Source organism: Portunus trituberculatus, chromosome 33 (genome assembly GCF_017591435.1).
Source record: "Portunus trituberculatus isolate SZX2019 chromosome 33, ASM1759143v1, whole genome shotgun sequence".
NCBI classification, from domain to species: Eukaryota; Metazoa; Arthropoda; class Malacostraca; order Decapoda; family Portunidae; genus Portunus; species Portunus trituberculatus.
The window spans coordinates 10,854,785-10,877,695 of record NC_059287.1 but is presented as its reverse complement, the minus strand read 5'-3'; the positions used below and the strand labels follow the sequence as shown (position 1 = coordinate 10,877,695).

At 45.1% G+C, this 22,911-nt stretch overlaps 1 protein-coding gene across 1 annotated transcript; it reads left to right on the top strand.

Moving 5' to 3' along the window:
• Positions 1 to 3,215: 3,215 nt before the first annotated feature.
• On the top strand, positions 3,216 to 19,511 carry LOC123512217 (sialidase-like). Its single transcript, XM_045268465.1, has 2 exons — positions 3,216 to 5,455; positions 15,782 to 19,511. The coding sequence occupies exons 1-2, from the start codon at positions 3,854 to 3,856 to the stop codon at positions 15,983 to 15,985; spliced, it is 1,806 nt and encodes a 601-aa protein (XP_045124400.1). The 5' UTR covers positions 3,216 to 3,853; the 3' UTR covers positions 15,986 to 19,511.
• The last annotated feature ends 3,400 nt before the right edge of the window (positions 19,512 to 22,911 follow it).

The window sequence follows — 22,911 nt, the reverse complement described above, 5'->3', positions numbered from 1 at the left end:
GCTGTTGCTGTTGCTCTTGTTGAGGCTGTCGGTGTTGCTGCCTCCTCCGCCAGTGTGGTTGGTGTTGTTGATGATGTGTAGCGCCGCTAATCAAGCGCTCTGCCCGGCGCTGTACTTTATCTAGTAGGCTGAGGTGGCAGCGGGCACTTGACATCCAGGTAAGAGGGGCGTATTCCATTATAGGCCTTACCTGGGCCTTGTAGAGTGTGAGGAGGCCGTCAGCATGGAGGAGGTGTTTCATCCGGCGCAGTAGGTTCACCTTAGAGGAGGCGTTCCGCGCCACTTTCTCCAGGTGACGGTCGAACTGCAGCCTGGAATCCACCTCCACCCCAAGGATTTCAATGGTGTCCTGCAGAGGGATGGTGTCTGGCCCGAGACGCAACTTTCCACGCAGTTGGTCTGCTTCTCCCTGTGAGCGGGTGATCACCATGGCCTGGGTTTTCTCAGGGGCAAACTTGACTTGCCACCTTTCTCCCCAAGCCAGGATGTCCTGTAGCTGCCTATTGACTGCCTGCACCACATTCTGGGCTTCTCCCCTCTCGTAAGCCCAGGAGAGGGTGCAGTCATCTGCATAAGCAGCCGCTTCGGGAGAACTCTGCAGTAGATCGTTGAAATATATGTTCCATAGTATTGGGCCGAGTACTGAACCTTGGGGTACAGAAGCCTCCACTGGAAAGGAGGACGAGGTGCTGCCGTTCACCACTACGCGGAGGCTCCGTCCCGTGAGGTAGCTGGTGAACAGTTGTAGCAGGTCCCCGGTGATGCCCAGCTGCTGGAGTTTAGTAGTCAGCGCATGATGCCACACAGAGTCAAAAGCACCGGCAATGTCTAAGGCGATCACCAGGGAGGGGCGTCCGGCATCAAGGGCATCATGCCAGGATTTGGAGAGCAAGAGGAGGAGATCAGAGGTTGAACGGCCTTTTCTAAATCCAAATTGCTTCGGAGATAGAAGGTGATTCTCCTCAAGGTATTTGTTGATCTGCTCACCAATTATCCTCTCAAAGATCTTGCTCACCACTGAGAGGAGGGAGATGGGTCGGTAATTTCCTGGCTCTGCTCTTGACCTCTTCTTGTGCACTGGTGTAATTCTCGCCTCCTTCCAAAGTGATGGCCACTCCCCGGTCTGCAGGCACTGCCGGAAGATGAGTGCGAGGGGGGTTGTTAGTTCAGTCGCACAGTTTTTAAGTATATGTGGGCTTAATCCGTCAGGGCCTGGTGCCTTCCTGGTGTTCACTCCTCTCAGGAGTCTTCCTACATCATCTTCAGTAATGACAACATTCTGAAGGGATGAGGTACCAAGACGGGGGAGGGCAGGTGGCTGCAACCTTTTCACGACTGGTGACAGCCAGGTCTCCGTTAGGTTTGGTAAGGGCTGGGATTCGCACTTGATGGGAGATGCCTTGTCTCTCCTTCACCAGGTTCCACCATTGCTTAGCATCAACCTGGTTAGAGGAGAGTTTTTTCTTGATATCCGTCTCCCATCTGGCCTTGGCCCACTTTGCTGTCTTTACCATTATCTTGCACGCTCTTCTGTGCCGGGCTTTATTGACCTGCGTGGGATGTCGCTTGTAGTGTTGCCACGCTCTATATTTATTGTCAGCAGCGACTCTACATTGGTAGCCAAACCATTGTTGGTCCTTAGGGTTTGTTGTGTACACCCTGTGTGGCACAAATTGTTGTTGTAGGGAGAGAAGGACGGTGGTAAAGGCGATGGTATCGTGGTGTGGGTCTCCAGTCAGTACGGTGTGCCAATCAGTCGCTGACAGAGAGCGCTTCATAGCCTCCCAGTCAGCACGCTCCCATAACCAGATCTCTCTCCTCTCTCTCTCTCTCTCTCTCTCTCTCTCTCTCTCTCTCTCTCTCTCTCTCTCTCTCTCTCTCTCTCTCTCTCTCTCTCTCTCTCTCTCTCTCTCTCTCTCTCTCTCTCTCTCTCTCTCTCTCTCTCTCTCTCTCTCTCTCTCTCTCTCTCTCTCTCTCTCTCTCTCTCTCTCTCTCTCTCTCTCTCTCTCTCTCTCTCTCTCTCTCTCTCTCTCTCTCTCTCTCTCTCTCTCTCTCTCTCTCTCTCTCTCTCTCTCTCTCTCTCTCTCTCTCTCTCTCTCTCTCTCTCTCTCTCTCTCTCTCTCTCTCTCTCTCTCTCTCTCTCTCTCTCTCTCTCTCTCTCTCTCTCTCTCTCTCTCTCTCTCTCTCTCTCTCTCTCTCTCTCTCTCTCTCTCTCTCTCTCTCTCTCTCTCTCTCTCTCTCTCTCTCTCTCTCTCTCTCTCTCTCTCTCTCTCTCTCTCTCTCTCTCTCTCTCTCTCTCTCTCTCTCTCTCTCTCTCTCTCTCTCTCTCTCTCTCTCTCTCTCTCTCTCTCTCTCTCTCTCTCTCTCTCTCTCTCTCTCTCTCTCTCTCTCTCTCTCTCTCTCTCTCTCTCTCTCTCTCTCTCTCTCTCTCTCTCTCTCTCTCTCTCTCTCTCTCTCTCTCTCTCTCTCTCTCTCTCTCTCTCTCTCTCTCTCTCTCTCTCTCTCTCTCTCTCTCTCTCTCTCTCTCTCTCTCTCTCTCTCTCTCTCTCTCTCTCTCTCTCTCTCTCTCTCTCTCTCTCTCTCTCTCTCTCTCTCTCTCTCTCTCTCTCTCTCTCTCTCTCTCTCTCTCTCTCTCTCTCTCTCTCTCTCTCTCTCTCTCTCTCTCTCTCTCTCTCTCTCTCTCTCTCTCTCTCTCTCTCTCTCTCTCTCTCTCTCTCTCTCTCTCTCTCTCTCTCTCTCTCTCTCTCTCTCTCTCTCTCTCTCTCTCTCTCTCTCTCTCTCTCTCTCTCTCTCTCTCTCTCTCTCTCTCTCTCTCTCTCTCTCTCTCTCTCTCTCTCTCTCTCTCTCTCTCTCTCTCTCTCTCTCTCTCTCTCTCTCTCTCTCTCTCTCTCTCTCTCTCTCTCTCTCTCTCTTCACCATAATCACCAACACTACCATCACCACCACGTGTGTCACCTGCTATATTAATTACAGAAGGAAGTTACTGCCCTCCTGCTCCTCCTGCTCCTCCTGCTCCTCCTCCTCCTCCTCCTCCTCCTCCTCCTCCTCCTCCTCCTCCTCCTCCTCCTCCTCCTCCTCCTCCTCCTTCTCCTCCATTACCACAATCAGTAAGAGACAGGCCACAACCCACGAAGCATTAGGGCGGCGGGGTGTGCGGGGGCGTGGTCATGGGAGTGGTGAGGGCGTGACGGAAGGTATATATATGGGTGGTGCGTGGAGGGAGCAGTCAGTGATCGGTGAGAGCTTGCACAGGTCGAAGCTCGTCAAGCTGACACACGGAACGTCAGAGCAGAGCAGCCACACAGTCACCACCCCTCTCCACCCCCATCATTGTGGCAAATTGTGGTGAAGTGGTGAAGGCGCGGCGGCTCCTCTCTCCTCTCCTCCCCCGCGAATCAAATGTCCTTGTATTGCACCACAGGACACAGGGATACACTTAAGGCGCCGGGGAGGTGAGCCAGCAGGGCGGTGGAGGTGTCGGGACAGGTGGTGGTGGTGGTGGTGGTGGTGGTGGTGGTCTTGTCATGACGAGAAATAATGTGTCGGAAATAGACTTGGACAAGCGAGCGTCGTCAGCGGAGGGTTGACGCAGCAGCAACAGTGATTGCCGCGTGTGACGTAGCGATACTTACTGAAGGAACTTGGCGTCACACCTGCCTAACTTCCGAGGTTCAAAGAAACTAAAAAAAAAGAAAAGAAATAAATAAAATAAAAGGTACCTCCACGCTGATCTGTACTGTACGTGTAGAGAACATCCAAACTTGGACTTTACAGGAGGAAGGGCAAGGAATGTTGTGGTGGTAAAGTTGTGACAATCGAGCGTGTGTGACCGTTAACTGGGTCGTAACACACCATGCCCGGGCCCATCTTGAGGTTAGCAGCCTCGCCCAGTGATTCCAGCGATTTCTCCGTGTTCGAGTCGTGTGATGACATCCAGGAGGCTTGGGGGGGCGTTCTGAACGGAAACTTCTCTGCTGAAAGCATTTACCACGATTGCAGTGGACAAGACGGCCTGGAGCCCCGCAATGTGCGCGTCAACGGAGATCCGGCCTCTTCCTTCACAGTGAGGATAAAGGTGCCCGAGCAGCCACGCGCGGCCCCAGCCAGGCCTGAGCACAGAACGCTGCACACCAGCGCGGCGGTGCGGGAGAGGAGGGCGGAGGCACACAGCACGAGAGTTGCTTCGGTGAAGGAAGACCAAGAGGATATGGAGGACGAAATGATGGAGGAAGGTGTGGAGAGCCTCAACATCCCGGTGGTGTCTGCCAGCCTCAGCGTGGACCTCACCACCTCCCTCACGCGGCAGAAGATCAGCTCGGTGCAGCGGGGACCCACCCTGACCTATGCTGACCACGACGACGCTGAGGAGTCCCCCACGCGCCGCCCCCGCCCCTTCACCCATGCCAGTGAGAGCATAGACGTGGGCACTCCTCTACACCATCTCCGCGCCAGCCCCTCCACCCCCACATCACCCACATCGCCCACCTACTCCACCTCCCCCAGCTCCCCCACCTCCCCCACTTCAGCCCTGGCCAGACAGGCACCCATCAGTCCTTCCTTCGCACATCGGGGAAAACGCGTCTCCCGCAACCCGTCCTACCACTTCGCCGTGCGGGACGCCAGCTTTGCCACTCCGGTAGCTACGCCGCACCATCAGTCGTCCGATAAAGGTTCCAGAAGCTGTGACAGCAGCCCCATCCGCCCACAACCACAGATGGAACCCCTGAGGGAGGATGCGAGTTCCGTGGACGGCAGCAGCCAGCGGCGGCACGCATCAGAGAGTGACTCTCTGATCCCTATTCCATTGCCGGTGAACATGTCCCGCAGTGTCTCTTTCAGCGGACAAGAATTGCTGGCCCCGACCACTGCTGCCAGCGGCAGTCTCTCAGAGGGTAACAGCCGAAGCGGCAGTGTGCCACAACTGTCATCCTCTCCCACCCACAGCACCTCGGCCCCCACCTTGGATACCAAGTTGGCCCCCCCAAACTTCACTCGCGGCTCTGTCATCTCACGCAGTTTCCGTCGGCTGTTCAGTACACCCAGCCGCACACCCCCTCCGCAGCCCGAGGAGTGCTGGGACGACATCCCGGGCGTGCAGATTACCTCGGAGGCGGAGGTCAAGTCTTCCCGCCTAAAGAGGATTGGCTCCTCCTTTTCCCGCAAACTGACCTCAAAACCCAAGATGAGTGGCGGCTCGGGCTCCAATGGCCAGCCTCTGGTCGTGCCTAACGGCACCACGACGCCCACCTCGCCCGAAGACGCCCGCAGTCTGGTGGAGTACGAGGACCTGCTGAAGCTTTTCTGCTGTTCGGGGTGCCAGAGCTTCATGGTGCCGCCGCTGCACCAGTGCCGGAAAGGACACTTGGTCTGCAACTCGTGCCGCTTCTCGCTCAAGCAGGCGTGTCCCACATGCAAGCAGCGCTTTGCTGACTCCACCAACCTGATGATGGAGCAGGTGAGTCTGCCGCGCCTCTCCTCCACTCCTACCCGTGCACCCGCCGTAGTGTTATTCTTTGTGTTCAGGGCACGAGGTGGTCAAGTCCATCTCCACCCGCCCCTCACACACCTGCCACCTGTAAACACCTGCACGAGAGGGACTCGTTCCGAGAAGAAGGCGGTTATTTATGTTATCCTATGATTCTCCAGTGTCGTTAGAAGGCAGCGACAGGAGGGACGGGGAGCGGTGACTGCATGACCCAAACATTCCTTGCAGGTGACCATGTCCGATTACATCATTGTTGACTCAGGCTCAGGGGGGGTCTGGGGCTGGCAGGAACAAAGGAAGGCGGGGTGAGGAGACCAAGACTGGCAACAAGTGGAGGGAAAGAGGAGGAAGGGTCGGGGTGCTGGAGTAATTCGAGCGGCATAAAATTCAGTGTTGATTGAAGTGAATGTTTACAGAAAGAAGAAAGGTGTTGGGGAGGGAAAGGCGGATGTGCCGAACCCGGAAATATGGAGAGAGAGAGAGAGAGAGAGAGAGAGAGAGAGAGAGAGAGAGATTATTAACTTTGACCCTTCACATGATTTCATATATTCACAAACTGCTTTTTTCTCTTCACTGTCACTTAAAAAACATTATCCTGGTTAGACATTGGAAAATCAAGCCTTTTTGATCCTCTCCTCTCTCTTGTAGGTGTATACAAAGACTGTTAGCGGTTCGATTAGATCCATATTATTAGACGATTACCTCTTTCACCACGATTAGCTCCGAATACCGCAGATCACCTCTCTCATCACGATTAGCTCCGAATACCGCAGATCACCTCTCTCATCACGATTAGCTCCGAATACCGCAGATCACCTCTCTCATCACGATTAGCTCCGAATACCGCAGATCACCTCTCATCACGATTAGCTCCGAATACCGCAGATCACCTCTCTCATCACGATTAGCTCCGAATACCGCAGATCACCTCTCTCATCACGATTAGCTCCGAATACCGCAGATCACCTCTCTCATCACGATTAGCTCCGAATACCGCAGATCACCTCTCTCATCACGATTAGCTCCGAATACCGCAGATTACCTCTCGCATCACGATTAGCTCCGAATACCGCAGATCACCTCTCTCATCACGATTAGCTCCGAATACCGCAGATTACCTCTCTCATCACGATTAGCTCCGAATACCGCAGATCACCTCTCTCATCACGATTAGCTCCGAATACCGCAGATCACCTCTCTCATCACGATTAGCTCCGAATACCGCAGATCACCTCTCTCATCACGATTAGCTCCGAATACCGCAGATCACCTCTCTCATCATGATTAGCTCCGAATACCGCAGATCACCTCTCGCATCACGATTAGCTCCGAATACCGCAGATCACCTCTCTCATCACGATTAGCTCCGAATACCGCAGATTACCTCTCACCACGATTAGCTCCGAATACCGCAGATTACCTCTCTCATCACGAGTAGGTAACATCCAATACCACAGACATGATTAGCAGGCTTCTCAAGTTTTTTTCTCCTATTTATAATGTAGAAATCATGTTCATCTGCCACCTTTGAAACCCTGCATGACTTCACCTGGAGCCTTTTGAGTGTTGTGGAGGTGTGGCGGAGAAGTGTTTCAGAATATAGTGCCCAGTGTTGCGAATTGCTGTGTATCGTGGTGAGATCGTTAGAGAGGGATGAGCAGAGAGGGAAACTAATATAAGAAGCATTACAAGAGGGAAACAAAGCGTCTACTAAGATCGTTGAAAGGAGGAGAAAAGGTAGAGACAGAGACAGAGAAAGGACAGTGTTGCGACTTTGTGAGATGGTTAAACAAGGATGAGCAGAGAGGGAAACTAATGAAAGGAAACATTACAAGGGGAAAAAAGTGATAATTTGGAGGAGAGAGAGAGAGAGAGAGAGAGAGAGAGAGAGAGAGAGAGAGAGAGAGAGAGAGAGAGAGACAGACAGACAGACAGACAGACAGACAGACAGACAGACAGACAGACAGACATACAGACAAACAGATAAATAGATAGACAGACAGACAGACAGATAAATAGATAGACAGACAGACAGACAGATAAATAGATAGATGTATAGATAGACAGACAGACAGACAGACAGATAGACAGAGAGTATGAAAATAAAGTGAGAAAGTGATGATTATAAAAATGAAAACAGGAAAGTGAAAAAACAAGAAATTTCATTTAAGGAGTAAGAAAAAAAATTGAGACTTAGCAGTGGAAGGAGGAAGACAACGCTGTAATACCTGGAGTTTGGTGTAGGTAGGAGCGAAGTGTTGGTAATGGTAGTACTTCACCTATCTCTCTCTCTCTCTCTCTCTCTCTCTCTCTCTCTCTCTCTCTCTCTCTCTCTCTCTCTCTCTCTCTCCTGTTTTTTTAGCTTCCTATGTCTTGACTTCATTTATGAGGGAGGTTTCGAGACATTTTTTCCCTTTCTTTTAGCTAACTCTAACTGCAAGGGCACTGGCAACTAAATGGGCCTTTTTTTATACATATATATATATATATATATATATATATATATATATATATATATATATATATATATATATATATATATATATATATATATATATATATATATATATATATATATATATATATATATATATATATATTTCACCTATGTTGCCCTTGGTCAGCTTTGTCCTTGGCCTGCTTACATAAAAAAAAAGACCTAGAGAGGTTTGAACAACTTCCACTAGTTCTGAATGGAGAAAATGATTGCATGAAGGAACACATGTATAGATGAAGCGTATAATGTACAAAGACAGTGAATAACGTGGAAGAAAATAGACGTACGTACGTTGCGTTGGGTGAATGCGAGGCGAATATGATAGAAATGTAGCTTGTAATATTTGAAGACCGTGACAAAGTGCGGAGAAAAACTGACAACGTGTTTGGAAGTAGATCGCTTGGGATGAGAAAGAATAAAAAGACTGATCCTTATAAAAAAAATGAAAATAGGAAGCAAAAATCAAGAAACACATGAGGAAGTAAAAAAATAAAAAATAAACAACTGAAGGACGAAGACAACAGTGAGTGGAGGAGGGAGTGATACCAGTACTGACAGCTTTGTGGAAGGGAATTGTGACTGAATATTCCCTCATCTCGACCTCCAATAGTGACCAATGACGCGTAAGATATTGTGAGAGTGAGGAGAATTGTGAGGTGAGATGTGGCCGAATATTTTGTTCTTCCACCTGTACCTTCAATTTGTATGATGTGAAGAGTGTGTGGTGAAAACTTGGTTAAATATTCCAACCCTTTACCTGAAACTCTAACGATAAGCAATGATAGGGAAACTTTAGTGAGATACGGCTTAATATTCTGTCCTCCTGAACCTCAAATACCGCTTTGATAAATATTCTAACCCTTCATCTGAAATTTTAACGGCAAGCAATACCACTTGAGTTCTCCCACTGTGAATAGGGAAACTGTATATGAAATGTGGCTGGCTATTCTTTCCTCTTACCTGAACTTCCATTACCACGTTGCTAAATATTCTTAACCTTCACCTGGAACTTTAACCCATTCAGTACCATGACGCGTTTCCATATTCATTCTGCTTGCTATTCTGCGATTTTATAAAACTTCAGAAACTCACGTTGGGGATTAAAATAGTGAAAACTCCGGCCATTAATCTTCTGACCTCCATACACCCTTCCTAATGCAAATATAATCGTGTAATCATACTCAAAACTCAAGGTAGAAAATGTGTCCTAGTACTGAAGGTTTAACGATGAACACTACCACTTGAGTTCTCCCACTGTGAATAGGGAAACTGTTTTGCGAAATGTGGATCCATGCTCTTTCCTCTCACTTGAACCTCCATTACCATTTGATCTCTTACCCTTATGAATATTGTGAGGCGAAATGTTACTGCTTATTCTTTTCCCACACCTGAACTTATATTACCACTTGACTTTCTACCCTTGTGAAGATTGTAAAATGTGACTGACTGACTGTATGTTCTTTCCTCTCAATTGAACCTCCATTACCACTTGAGTTCTTACCCTTATGTAGATAGTAAGGCGAGATGTGGCTGCATATAGTGTCCCCTCAGCTGGCACTCCAAGAATAAGCAGTACCTCGTGAGCTTTTGGCATGTAGAGAGGGAAAATATGAAGAAAGATATCCCTTGACCTCAACCTCCAATGCCATGAGTTTTTTTACTGTGAAGAGAGTGATTATATATAGTGAATTGTGGGTGTAAATTCTCTTCCTCTAACTGAACTTGTAACAGTGACCAATACCTGGAGTTTTTGGTGTTTGAGGAAGGGAATATGAAGGGAAAATGTGGATATTCTGTGTTCAGTTGAATTGCCACCAACTATCACTACCACTCGAGTAGGTTATGAGAGAAGACATTTAAGAACTCCACCAGTGACCAATATCTTTTCTGGTGTGTAAGGAGAATATAAAGAGAAAGTGTTGGTATTCTATGTCCTTTTAAATCTCCACCAGCTATCAGTACCACTCGCGTATCTACGATGTGAGAAGAAATATAAAGCCACACTAGTAACCAATATCTTTTCTGGCGTGTAACGAAGAAAATACGGAGTGAAAGTGTTACTATTCTGTGTCCTTTTGAAGCGCCACTCGATATCTACAGTGAGAGAAAAATAAATGTAAAGGTCAAATATCTTTTCTGATGTATGAGAGGAATATGAATGGAAATGATGGTATTCTGTCCCCTTCACCAGCTCCGCCACCAGTGACCCATAAATTCCTGAGTGTGAAGAAAAGAAAGCACGTTACAGTGATATGGACAGTTGAGTAGTGAAGGTGGTGGGCAAATCTCAGGTTGATCCAGGAATACTTTACTTCTCTAACGCTTCAACTACAAAAGTATCTCTGAGGGAGCCTTGTAGTCGAAACGTAAGAGAAGTAAAGTCTTTCTGAGTCAACCTGAAATCTGTCTGCCACCTTCACTATTGAAAAGAGAACATTAGAATCTCGACCACTTCATATCAAACCCGGCGATCTTGTCACTTTTTACCAGTTCTCAGTATCCTCTGTTGTTCATCTTGCAAGGAACAACACAAAGGAAGAAAAGGAAGAACTAACACCGACACACCTGCTGGTCCATTCGAGGCTACACCTGTGATGAGTTGCAAAAGCTGATCTAAAGAATTAAGTGTAGGATAGTAAAGAGAGAGAGAGAGAGAGAGAGAGAGAGAGAGAGAGAGAGAGAGAGAGAGAGAGAGACTTCAGTACATGTAGCGTCTAAGAAGATAGGTAGCGAAAAATGTCTTTGTTTTACCATAGACTCTTTATTACTTTCGATTATCATGATGCTGATCTTGATGATGATGATGCTGATGTTGATGATGACAGTGATGGTGACGAATGAATACACGAAGTTAAATTGGAACTCCCTGCCTGCTTCTGTATTTCCATCTTCTTATGACTTGAACACATTTAAAAAGAAGATTTCAAGACATTTATTCCATTCTTTTGGCTGTCTCTGACATGCACGGGAACTGGCAACTGATTAAGCCTTTTTGTTGCCTTTGACCAGTTTTCCCCTCTTACATTAAAAAAAGGAAATCAACATCACTCCATCCACCAGCAAGGAGGGAATCGATTTGAAAGTATATTGTACGTAGTTTTCTCATAATCCTCCAATCACTTTGATATCTACTGTGAGAGACGAAATGTGACCAATGCCTTAAGTTTTTGGTATGTGAGGAGGAGAAATATGAAGTATGATATTCTGTGTCCTCTCGAATGTCTGCCAACTATCAATACCTCCTTGAGTTATAGTTTTCCTCTACCACGGCGCGTGAGGGCGAATGGAAAGTAGTCTCTGCTGGCCTGGCCCCGCTGCAGGTCCCGCTGCCCCCACTGTGTAAACATCACGCCGGAACGACCACCTAAAGGCATTCTATAGGCCCGTATTCAGAAACGCTTTGTTTTTTGTTGTTGTCGTTGTTATTGTTGTCGTTGTTGTCATTTCACCGTTGCTGTTTACAAGAGACACAAAGGGTATGTATCTACTCTTAATAACGTCGAACCTGTTGCTAAATTCGTAATAACACTATAACTAAAGATGAACTTTAGTTTCTCCCACCACCGCTGTTTACAAGGGCCATGCAGATGGTAAGCCGACCGTTTCTCTTTTACCGTCAAAATCTTGTGAATCTGTCGCTAAATCAATAAAAAAAAAAAATAAAATAAAAAATAAAAATAATTGCTTCAACTTCTTTCACCGCCGTTGTTTACAAGGACACACAGAACAGATGATTGACTACCCGAGTGCTTCTCTTTTTAACCCCTTCAATACTAGGACACATTCTCACCTTGCAATTTGTGTACGATTAGACCATTTTATTGACATTAGGAAGGGTTTATGGAGGTCAGAAAATTAATGGCCACGATCTTCATCATTTTAATCCCCCACATAAGTCTCTGAAGCTGTATAAAATCATAAAATAGCAAGCAGACTGAATATGAAAACGCTTCATGGTACATAAAGGGTTGATAATGCCAGTCTTGTTAACTTGTCGCTAAATCCATAAAAAAAAAAAAACTGAAAAACTTACCAATTATATCGAGCGCTTTTAAACTAATGGCGGGGCACGGAAGCGTCTCAGAATAAAGTCCCGTAGTAGGAGAGATGTTGTGATAAATAAAGCCTGAAGTAAAGCCACAACAAAGTCAGCAAACATACGCTAATCACTTCCACTGATAGCGTCTCCCGTCTTATGGTATACGTCTATCTACCAAGTTGTTTTCTCTCTTGCGTCTCTTACCTGCCACTTGTAAGGAAGCTGTCGGTTCATCGAAGGCGTTAACATTGAGGGAGGAAATATAACCCCGTGTATTTAGCATTTCCTGTCAGGCTTAACTCCTTCAGTACCATGACGCGTTTTCATATTCATTCTGGTTACTATTGGGTGATTTTATACAGCTTCAGAAACTCATGTCGGGGGATTGAAATACTCACGACTGTGGTCATAAATCGTCTGACTTCCATAGACCCTTCTTAGTTCCTTCAGTACTAGGACGCATTTTTATCTTGAGTTTTGGGTGTGATTAGACGATTTTATTGATATTAGGAAGGATTTATGGAAGTCAGATGATTAATGGCCACAGTTTTCACTATTTTCATCCCCCCACATAAGTTTCTGATGCTGTATAAAATCGCCAAATGGTAAGCAGAATGAATATGAAAACGCGTCATGGTACTGAAGAGGTTAATGTCAATAAAATGGTCTAATCGTACACAAATCTCAAGGAAAAACATGTGTCCCAGTACTGAAGGGGTTAAGTCCTGTGGGTTGTGTTTACCTCGCCGTTGTAAGATAGTTTCTCCTCAGTGTTCATTCCTGTGCCTCTTACCTGCCACTTGTAAGACGACCAACATCAGAGGATGGAGCGAGACGGATATAGACAAACAGATAGATAGATAGATTGTTGATAGAGAAAGATAGACAGACAGACACACAGACACACACAGACAAATAGACAGAGAGACAGAGAGGAAGAATAAAACACACACACACACACACACACACACACACACACACACACACACACACACACACACACACACACACACACACACACCAAATAGAAAAAAAAAAAAAAACCAGTCTAAAGTTGGCCCATGTTACCTCTCCTGGGTGGGAATAACGCGGCGCAGAAGGTACACAGCTACTCACTGATATTTTTAAGTGACACACCACCACACACTCCGCGAGATGGCGCCGCGGAGGAAGAGGAAGAGGAGGAGGAGGAGGAAGTGAAAGGAGATGTATAAGAAAGAAGAGGTTGAAGAGGGAATAGAAGAAAGAAAGGTAAAAGGAGGTATATATATAAGAAAGGAGAGGAGGAAAAGAGAGTAGAAGAAAGAGAGAGTTGAAAGGTGTATTATATAAGAAAGAAGAGGATGAAGAGGGAATATAAGAAAGAGAGAGAAGATGAAAGGTCTACATACAAAAAAGGAGATGAGGGATATGGAGTAGAAGAAAAAGAGAAGGTAAAAGAAGGTGTATATATAAGAAAGGAGAGGTGGAAGATGAAGTAGAAGAAAGAGAGACGAAGATGAAAGGAGATGTATATATGAAGAAAGCGAGATTGAAAAGGGAGTAGAAGAAAGAGAGAAGGTGAAAAGAAACGTACACAAAACAAAGAAGAGGAAGAAAAGAGAGTAGAAGGAAAGGTAAATGAGAGAGAAGGTGAAAGAAGATGGTGTGCTTACAAGAAAGGAAGAGAAGGAAGAGGGAGAAGATAAAAAAGAGTAGATCAGGAGAAGGAAGAGATGAAAGGAGGGGTGCATAAAAAGGAGAGAAAGAAGAGGGAGTAGAAGAAAAAAATAATAAATCGGAGGAGGAGGAGGAAGTAAATGGAGACGAACATGAAAGGAAGAGGAGAGAAAGGGTTTAGGAGAGGAAAGAGATGGAGAGAGAAAGAGTAAATCAGAGAAGAGAAGGAGGAAGAAAAGGGAGAAATAATCAAGAAGGAGGAAGAAGAGGAGAAGGAGGAGGTGAAGAGATTTGCAAGTAGGAGAAAAGGAAGAGATTGAGAGAGGAAAGAGACGGAGGAAGTAATAGTAAAAAAAAAAAAAAAAAAAGAAAATGGAAGGGAGGAAGAGAAGCACAGAAAGATTAAAGGAAAGATAAAGAGGAAGAGGAAAATGAGAGATGATGTGGAGGAAAGGAAGAAGCAAAACTGAAGCAAGAGAGAGAGAGAGAGAGAGAGAAAGACGAGAAGGATAAGAGTGAAGAAAAAGAGAAGGAAAAATAAAAGATGATAAAACGTCAGGAGTGAAAAAAGAACTTATGCAAACTTGCCAACTCTTTCCTTCCTCCGCCAAAGAAAAAAAAGAGAAGAAAATTGCGTAACATTCGTGTGACGTTGGTTTTCTTTTTCTTTTCTTTTTCCTTCTTTTTTTGTCTTATTTCCTTTTTTTTTTTTTTTTTTGTATGAGTGGAAATATTAATAGTGTTTGGAAGAGAAGGTGAAAAGTCTCTCTCTCTCTCTCTCTCTCTCTCTCTCTCTCTCTCTCTCTCTCTCTCTCTCTCTCTCTCTCTCTCTCTCTCTCTGGTTTGATTTCGTTTGTTTGGTGCGTGTAGAATTAATTTTGTAAGTAGTTCTCTCTCTCTCTCTCTCTCTCTCTCTCTCTCTCTCTCTCTCTCTCTCTCTCTCTCTCTCTCTCTCTCTCTCTCTCTCTCTCTCTCTCTCTCTCTCAATACTCAAGTCTTACCTGCTTTTAGTCTCTGCTTCACTATTTATTGCTTTCTATTTTTGATTTTGGGGACACTTCGGCGCCAGCAGCGATGGGTGGATCGGGGAAGGGAAGAGAGAGAGAGAGAGAGAGAGAGAGAGAGAGAGAGAGAGAGAGAGAGAGAGAGAGAGAGAGAGAGGAGGAGAGGGCGAAGATTAGACTATTAGCTCCCTCCTCTACTGGCTATATCAATTTTATCTTGTATTATTTAGTGTGAGTGATAAGAGAGAGAGAGAGAGAGAGAGAGAGAGAGAGAGAGAGTGTGTGTGTGTGTGTGTGTGTGTGTGTGTGTGTGTGTGTGTGTGTGTGTGTGTGTGTGTGTGTGTGTGTGTGTGTGTGTTTGGAATGATGGCTAAGTAGTTTAGTCTAAGAACCCAGTAGATCAATGTAAAGTAGCAGATTGTTAAAGAATGATTGACTGACTGACTGACTGATTGAAATATGCAGGGAAGGAGTTGAGGAGGAGGAGGAGGAGGAGGAGGAGGAGGGGGGGAAGAGGAAAAGAATGAGAGACGGTGGAAAACTGGTAGAGAATAATTTAGTCTCTCTCTCTCTCTCTCTCTCTCTCTCTCTCTCTCTCTCTCTCTCTCTCTCTCTCTCTCTCTCTCTCTCTCTCTCTCTCTCTCTCTCTCTCTCTCTCTCTCTCTCTCTCTCTCTCTCTCTCTCTCTCTCTCTCTCTCTCTCTCTCTCTCTCTCTCTCTCTCTCTCTCTCTCTCTCTCTCTCTCTCTCTCTCAAATGCTCCAAGTTTATCCAGTTAAATCAATATAAGAAAAATATTAGAAGCAACATAAATCATAAGAATAAACAAACAAGAGAATTTTCAGCATATCCAAGTCCCGTGTGTGTGTGTGTGTGTGTGTGTGTGTGTGTGTGTGTGTGTGTGTGTGTGTGTGTGTGTGTGTGTGGGTACGTGCATGTGTGTGTGTAGCCTCCTTTCCTCCCCATAGCAAAACATTCAATACCATCAAATTAAACCCATTTCAATCTGTCACTCTATCACGGAGGGACGGGGGAACACAACACAGAGTCAGTCATTCAGTAGGTCAGCTCACTAACCCTCACCTCCTTTCCCCCACAGGTGTGTCAGTTGGTGAGGTTCCCGTGTAAATACTCCGCGCATGGGTGTCCGGAGTTCCACAGACCGCGAGCCAAACAGGACCACGAGCACTTCTGTTCCTTCCGCCCCGTGCACTGCCACCACGGACCGCAGGGCTGTCCTAAGGTGCTCTTGCTTCGTGACATGCACCAACACCTCGAGCAGTGCGAGTTTAAGAAGAAATGATCATCGAGTGCTCCTGTCTCCTGCTCCTCGCGAGACTTCAATTAGCACCTGAGGCACCTGAGGAAGGCTGCCCAGCTCCCCTCCCTCATCCCCTCCCTATTCTCGTTCGTTCGCCGGCGTGTATAGCTGCCGGCGTTACGTTTACTTTGTTTTGGTGTTGCTTATGTGTCCACCTCATCTCATCCTCCCTCGGATGTCTCGCTTCCTTAGCTGGAAGTGGCCTTTCTGATTCCTGACGGTGAGGTAGGCGACGGGCATGATAGGCACAGCTCACCTAGGCACCCTGAATGCACCTGATACCTTGAATGCACCGCGCAGCACCAGGACACCTGAATGGAGGCGTAGGAAAGCGTACCTGAGTGGTGGATGAGGTGCCCTGTCGTTGTGAGTGCGTGTGGATGTTTGGATGGATGAATAGAGAGTGGATTACGCGCGCGTGTGTGTGTGTGTGTGTGGATGCGTGGATGGGCGAGCGGTGGGTCAGGAGTGTGTGGTGTGGGGAGCGGTGGATGCGTGAGGGGAAGTAAGTGTATGGCAGGACGCCAGAATGGTTCCTGAATTTATCTCGAGGTTGAGAGATATTTTGGAATCCAGTTTTATTTCCTTAACCGTGACCCACAAAAGGGAGGCTGGTCCAACCACTGCAACCTTGCTTTTTCTTTCTTTCCTTCTTATTTAGCGTGTGTGTGTGTGTGTGTGTGTGTGTGTGTGTGTGTGTGTACCTACCGTCGCTGAGGTCAAGGGGAGCTTACGTCACACACACACACACACACACACACACACACACACACACACACACACACACACACACCGTCACTCATGTCCCTTTTTGAACCCTGTGGAAGTTAAGTTGAAGTTTACACAATTTATTGGGCCATAATCTGAAACGCTTTTGCTCGCGCCAACACTACCTCCAAAATGGTCTAGTTGAAGCAACGCAGGTTTTTTCAGGGTGTTTTGATAGCTCCAGTGGCAGATTAACATGATTTCTAACATTGTTAACAGGAGAAACACTCTTGAGAACCTAACTATCTTTGTGTCCTTGGAAAATAGTCGTGGTGAGAGAGCAAAGTGTTTCTGTATATAGGCCATTGTACAAGAAGACTCAGCGTGTTTTTGTGTATATACGTTAGGTTAGAATAGGTTGTGTGTATGCGTGTGGGTTACGTTAGGTTAGGGTAGTTTGTTTGTTTTTCCGTTGGATTTGGTTAGGTTAGGTTAGGTTGGGGTTGGGTGAGATTAGGATCGGTTGTGTGTATGTGTGAGTTGGTTAGGTGAGGTTGTGTGTTTGCGTTGGGTTGGGTTAGATTAGGTTAGGTAAAGGTTAAATTAGGTTAGGTTGGGTTGGGTTGGGTTAGGATGCGTGTATACGTGGGGTTAGGTGGGAGCAGGGAGTGTTGACGTAGGCCTTACATTGCCTCACGAGTCCCTCTCAGAATGTAGGGGGCGCCGTGCCAGGAGAGGCCAGCGTTTTGACAGACACAGCTGACACGAGACGACAATTTTTTTTTCTGCCTCCCAGGAGCTTTTTATATACTACTATTACGTGATGCAAGAAGAAGAGAGGGAACATAAGGAGAAGGAAAGAGGAAGAGGGAGAATATAAGAAGGAAAGATTAAGAGGAACAAGTAAGTCAAGAACAGATGAGACATGACGAGGTAGTACAAGAGAGGGAGAGAGAGAGAGAGAGAGAGAGAGAGAGAGAGAGAGAGAGAGAGAGAGAGGAACAAGAGAAACAGATAACTAGAGGATCTTTTTTCCAGTATTTTGTTCAGGTTCGTGACATAACACTTTCTGCGCCATCCTATTGCTACAGCGCTCCTTTCTTGCCCTCCTGACGAAGACTAAGACCAGGTGACCTAATTGCAAGTGAGGCGCACCTGTCTGGCCTCTTCATTCCCTTTCAGTAAATATTGGCTCACCTGATTGGAACCTCATTCTCTAATCACCAATCAATTAAGAAGAGACTTTTTTTTTTGTCTTATTTTTTTCTACTTTTGTTTCTTCCTCTAGTATTTCCTGTTTTTTTTTTTTTTTTTTTTTTTGCGTTTCCCTTTTTTTCTACTTTTTTTTTCAAGTCGACCTCCTTCCCACGTATAGAAAAATTAATTAACTGAAGCGAATGTCTCCCTTAATGAAGTAGTTAATAAGTGGTGTGTGTGTGTGTGTGTGTGTGTGTGTGTGTGTGTGTGTGTGTGTGTGTGTGTGTGTGTGTGTGTGTGTGTCTGTCTGTCTGTCTGTCTGTCTGTCTGTCTACGTGTATGTGTGTCAATGTGTGTATGTGGTCGCAGGATATTGTAGGACGTGGCCAGCCTCCTCTTCACACTCAAATCTGGGAAAGCAAGAAAATAATATGCACAGTATTGAAAGAAAAGAAAAAAAAGAAACTTGTCTTGACCTGACCTGACCTGATGCTGCCAAGTGCGTTGGTGTGTGCGTGAATGCGTTATTATAATATTCTATAAGTGTTACCAGTGTGTTCTGTGACCTGTTACTGCGCCGTGTGGTGGTGGTGGTGGTGGTGGTGGCTGCCGTGTCGACCTTTCTCCCTGCTGCTGCTGCTGCTGCTGCTGCTGCTGCCGCTGTGGCTGTATGACGTAAGGCTTCTTCGTGACTGACTCAGCATCCCACTGGACGAGGCTTAGCCCTGGAATTCGTTGTGAAAAGAAAAAAAATACTATATTTATCGTACAAGTTAGCGAGAGAGAGAGAGAGAGAGAGAGAGAGAGAGAAGAGAGAGAAACCAGCGCTGAGATGAGACCTTGACACGTGCAGAGGTGGGAATGGGGTACAAACACACACACACACACACACACCTGACAAGTCTTTTTCTGCCTTTTCTTGTTGTTTTCCCAGTATAGATAAGTCAGCACGTACTTGACTATGTATATTGATAATTCTTAAGGTTCGTATGTAAATAAACACACACACACACACACACACACACACACACACACACACACACACACACACGGTAAAGATGATGTGCCTGAAATGAAGAGTCATAAAAGCAAAACCTTAAGATATAAATAGAAAAAAGCAGAGTAAGAAGTGAAGGTGGTGAATGACAGTGTGCCTCTTCTCCCGTCCCTCCTCGCACCAAGGTCTCGCTAGGCCCGTATTCAGTAACGCTTTTCTCTCACCACGACTATTTTTGAAGGCCACAGAGATGATTAGCAAGATTTTCAAGAGTGTTTCTCCAGTTAATTATGTATAAATCTTGTCATTCTGCCTCTAGAACCGTAAAAACACCGTAAAAAACTCGTGTAAACTTAACTAAAGCCGTTTGAAATAGTGGAGGTGAAGCACAAGTGTTTGAGAATACGAGCTTTTTTAAGTGAGGGCGCCGTGTCCTCCCTGGTGGGCTGACTTCTTCTAACACTATACGTAGGATGGTGTTTGCTCCTATACCTCAGTATGTCTAGTTTCATCTGTCTAAATTTTCTGGGATAAGAAGTACTTTATGTATGAAATGTTGTCAATTCTGTTATTTTTGTAGAAATATATACATATATACATCTATCATGATATGTCTTTCATTTGTAGTATGATTAGTTTGTCCTCTCACAGGGACGCCACGTACTGTGTGTACCCCTGATGGCCTGATGGGTTCTTGCAGCTTGCCTTAAGTCTTGTGTTTTACCGCATGTTTGAAAAGGCTATTGTCAGAATGGTGGTGAAGTAAAAGCATCCTTGATATGTCGAATTGAAATAAACTTTCTTAATTTCACTACATTTTCAAGATTCTTTTTGTACAGAAGACAATTTTGGATTATTTTTGCATATTTCCAAGTTAATGAAAGAGTGAACACCAGTAATACACAACGAATGAAAGGCATGTAGGTTTGTGTAGAACTTGAAGATACACACGCATTGTAATTTATGGATTAATCAAAGGAATAGTTTTCAAATCCCTTTATTGCATTCCGAAACGCCTCAGTGACAAGTGACGGATATACTTAATCTTAGAACCTTAGCATTCCTTTCTTAGATGGGAGTTCTTGAGCTGCATTCTGGTTTCTATTAAGTCATATATTTGCTACCGTCAAAACAGCGGCTTTAGAATATTCTTTAATTTTACTTTTCTTCTTTCATTTCTTCTTCTCTTCCTTTCTTTTTCCTTATTTTTTATCCTATTTTTCCTCTTCCATTTCGTCTTTTCGCCTCATCCTTTGTCATTTCTCTTCTTTATTTCTCTTTCCTGTTTTTCGTTTATTACTTGAGTTTCAGTTAGATTCAGATTTTTTTGAGTTTTAGGATCTGCTTATATTGGCATTCAACACACCTATAAATCTCATTACCTCAGTCACTTGCTGGTTTAACACAGGACACCCCTGCAGTTTAATCCTTTATTAACAGAATGAGAGTGACTAGTAATGCTATGCCATACACTCAGAGTCAAAGCGTCAGATTCATGTAATTAAATTCACAACCTTGCATCACAGAAGTTTCAAATTCTTGCCATGCCATTTTTTCTAAGGCTATAATTAATTCCACACCATAAACGTAACTACAGGAACCCAATTACAATTACTAGATTCTGTTTTTAGTTTACTGCCTCAGATCCTTGCGATTAAGTTCATAACCTGACATCAGAGCCGCCGTGGTACAGTGGAACCATGCGCCCTTTGGGGTCTGAGGGGTCTCCAAGCGCACGGGTTCGAATCCTGTTCACGGTCCGAGTGTAGGTTGGGCTTCCTCATTCGGGGCAACGGTTTCCTAGCGGGTGGGCTTTGAGATAGGAGGTACCCTAAACAGTATCCCCTTTAGCCCATAAATATCCGTGAAAAGCCCACATGGTATGGTATGGTATGAATCAGAGAGGGCTTGCAAATTCCAGTCTTTTTTTTTTTTTTTTTTTTCCTTAAGCTTTTAATAATTCAACATCATCAGCATCACCATAGCAACCCTGGTAACACGGTCAGTCGAAGATTTAATATCTAAAATCCATATTATTGAGAGAGGTTTAAAATTCCGTTTTCCAAGTTTAAAATGACCTTGTATGAACGTAACTAGCAACACAGTCAGTCTAGGATTTAGTGTTAAGATTCATATCCTGTAACTAGTAAATTTTTCATCAGAAAGGTCTCAAATTTCCGTCATACCTATTTTTTTTTTTTTTTTTCAAGCTTCTTCTAATTTAAACATACCTCTTACTTGAAAACCATGTAATCTAATTTCAGACTGTGCATCAACGTAAAGTTCTAGATTTCACGTCACACACAGACCAGACCAGCGATTTTGACACGCATCGCACCTCACAATGCTGAGAGAGATATCAAATTCCCGTCGTGGCACTTTTTTCTCCCAAACATCTAATTTAAACATACTTATTAATTGAAACCCATATAATCTAATCTCAAACACTACATTAGATAAGAAAATTCAAATACGCGCCACGCACAAACCAGACTAACGACTTTGACGCACATCGCACCTTCCAATACAGAGTCATTCACCACAGCACAGCACACATTTCACTTCTAGTCTCATTTCCGTCAGTCGGGGGCCGCTACTTCATCAATCAAGGGTGGGACATCATGAGGCACGACACTTCAGCTTAACCTCATGACTGTGACACTGATGGGACAAAATTACAGTCCGTCAGAAGCGTCAGCTAAAAATATAACAGCAAGACGATGCGCGGGACTCGTTCCGACGGTCACAAGGAGGTGAGTGACAGGAGGCCAGAACCTTGCCAAAGATTAATAATGGCTCTAATGTGTGTTTATTAGACCGTGTGTGTGTGTGTGTGTGTGTGTGTGTGTGTGTGTGTGTGTGTGTGTGTGTGTGTGTGTGTGTTGATAGGGGAAGATGAAGGAAGTGTGTTGTAGAGAGAAAAGTGATGATTGATGAAGTAAGGAAAGGAGGAAAGGAGACAGATGGTGTTGATTATAGCTATAGAAAAGAATGGATTTCCTCCTCCTCCTGCTCCTCCTCCTCCTCCTCCTCCTCCTCCTCCTCCTCCTCCTCCTCCTCCTCCTCCTCCTCCTCCTCCTCCTCCTTCTCCTCAATGGGTGCAGAGATATCTTCCTCTATGCTGTCCTCTCTCTAATGCTGATGATTCACGTAAGGTAGTGAAATGAAGCAGTTTAGCAAGAAATCTTACCTTTGTTTTCATGTATATCCCTTTGTAATTCTCCTCCTCCTCCTCCTCCTCCTCTGTACCCTGCAGTCACGAGCACAGGTCATGGAGGGAACGAACAGCATAAACAACGAGCATGAGTGTCACCCGGAAATAAAGCAAGGGCGTGCAGGCTGCTGGCGAGACAAGAGACGAGAGATAAGTTGCTCATTGGGACTGGCTGGCTGGTATATGCTTGCTGGTGACGGAGGGAGTGGGTGGTGAAATGACGGAGGGGGTAGAGGATTGAGAGAGACTGAGAGGCGTGTGTGAGATTTTTTAGTTTTCTTTTTTTTTTTTATATATATATATATTGGATTATTGTTTTTGGTAGTTGTTAACCCCTTCAGTACAATGACGTGTTTCCATGTTCATTCTGATTACTATTTGGTGATTTTATACAGCTTCAGAAACTCATGTGAGGGATTTAAATAGTGAAAACTAAGGCCATTAATCCTCTGACCTTCATAGAACCCTCCTAATGTCGATAAAATGGTCTAATAGTACACAAATCTCAAGGTAAAGATGTGTCCTAGTACTGAAGATTGATATTCCTTAACCTTTGAGAAAAATAAAGTTATGAAAACTATCCATAAAATCCCAAAAAATTCCACTAAAATTGCTCTATGGATGCAGAACCCCTAATGAAAACCGTTGAAAAAAAAACTAATACTTTTCATTAAAACTTACTGAAGATGCGAGTCTTTAAAGTATATTACAAAAAAAAAAATAAAATAAAATAAATAAGTAAATAAATAAATTGAGAAAAAAAATAAATAAATACTCTTCACTATTCATGTG

Bases quoted from the DNA above. Each gene is read 5' to 3' on its own strand.
- LOC123512217 (XM_045268465.1), top strand. From the start codon at position 3,854: ATGCCCGGGCCCATCTTGAGGTTAGCAGCCTCGCCCAGTGATTCCAGC. The intron at 5,456-15,781 runs GTGAGTCTGCCG...TTTCCCCCACAG, and splicing joins CCAACCTGATGATGGAGCAG to GTGTGTCAGTTGGTGAGGTT.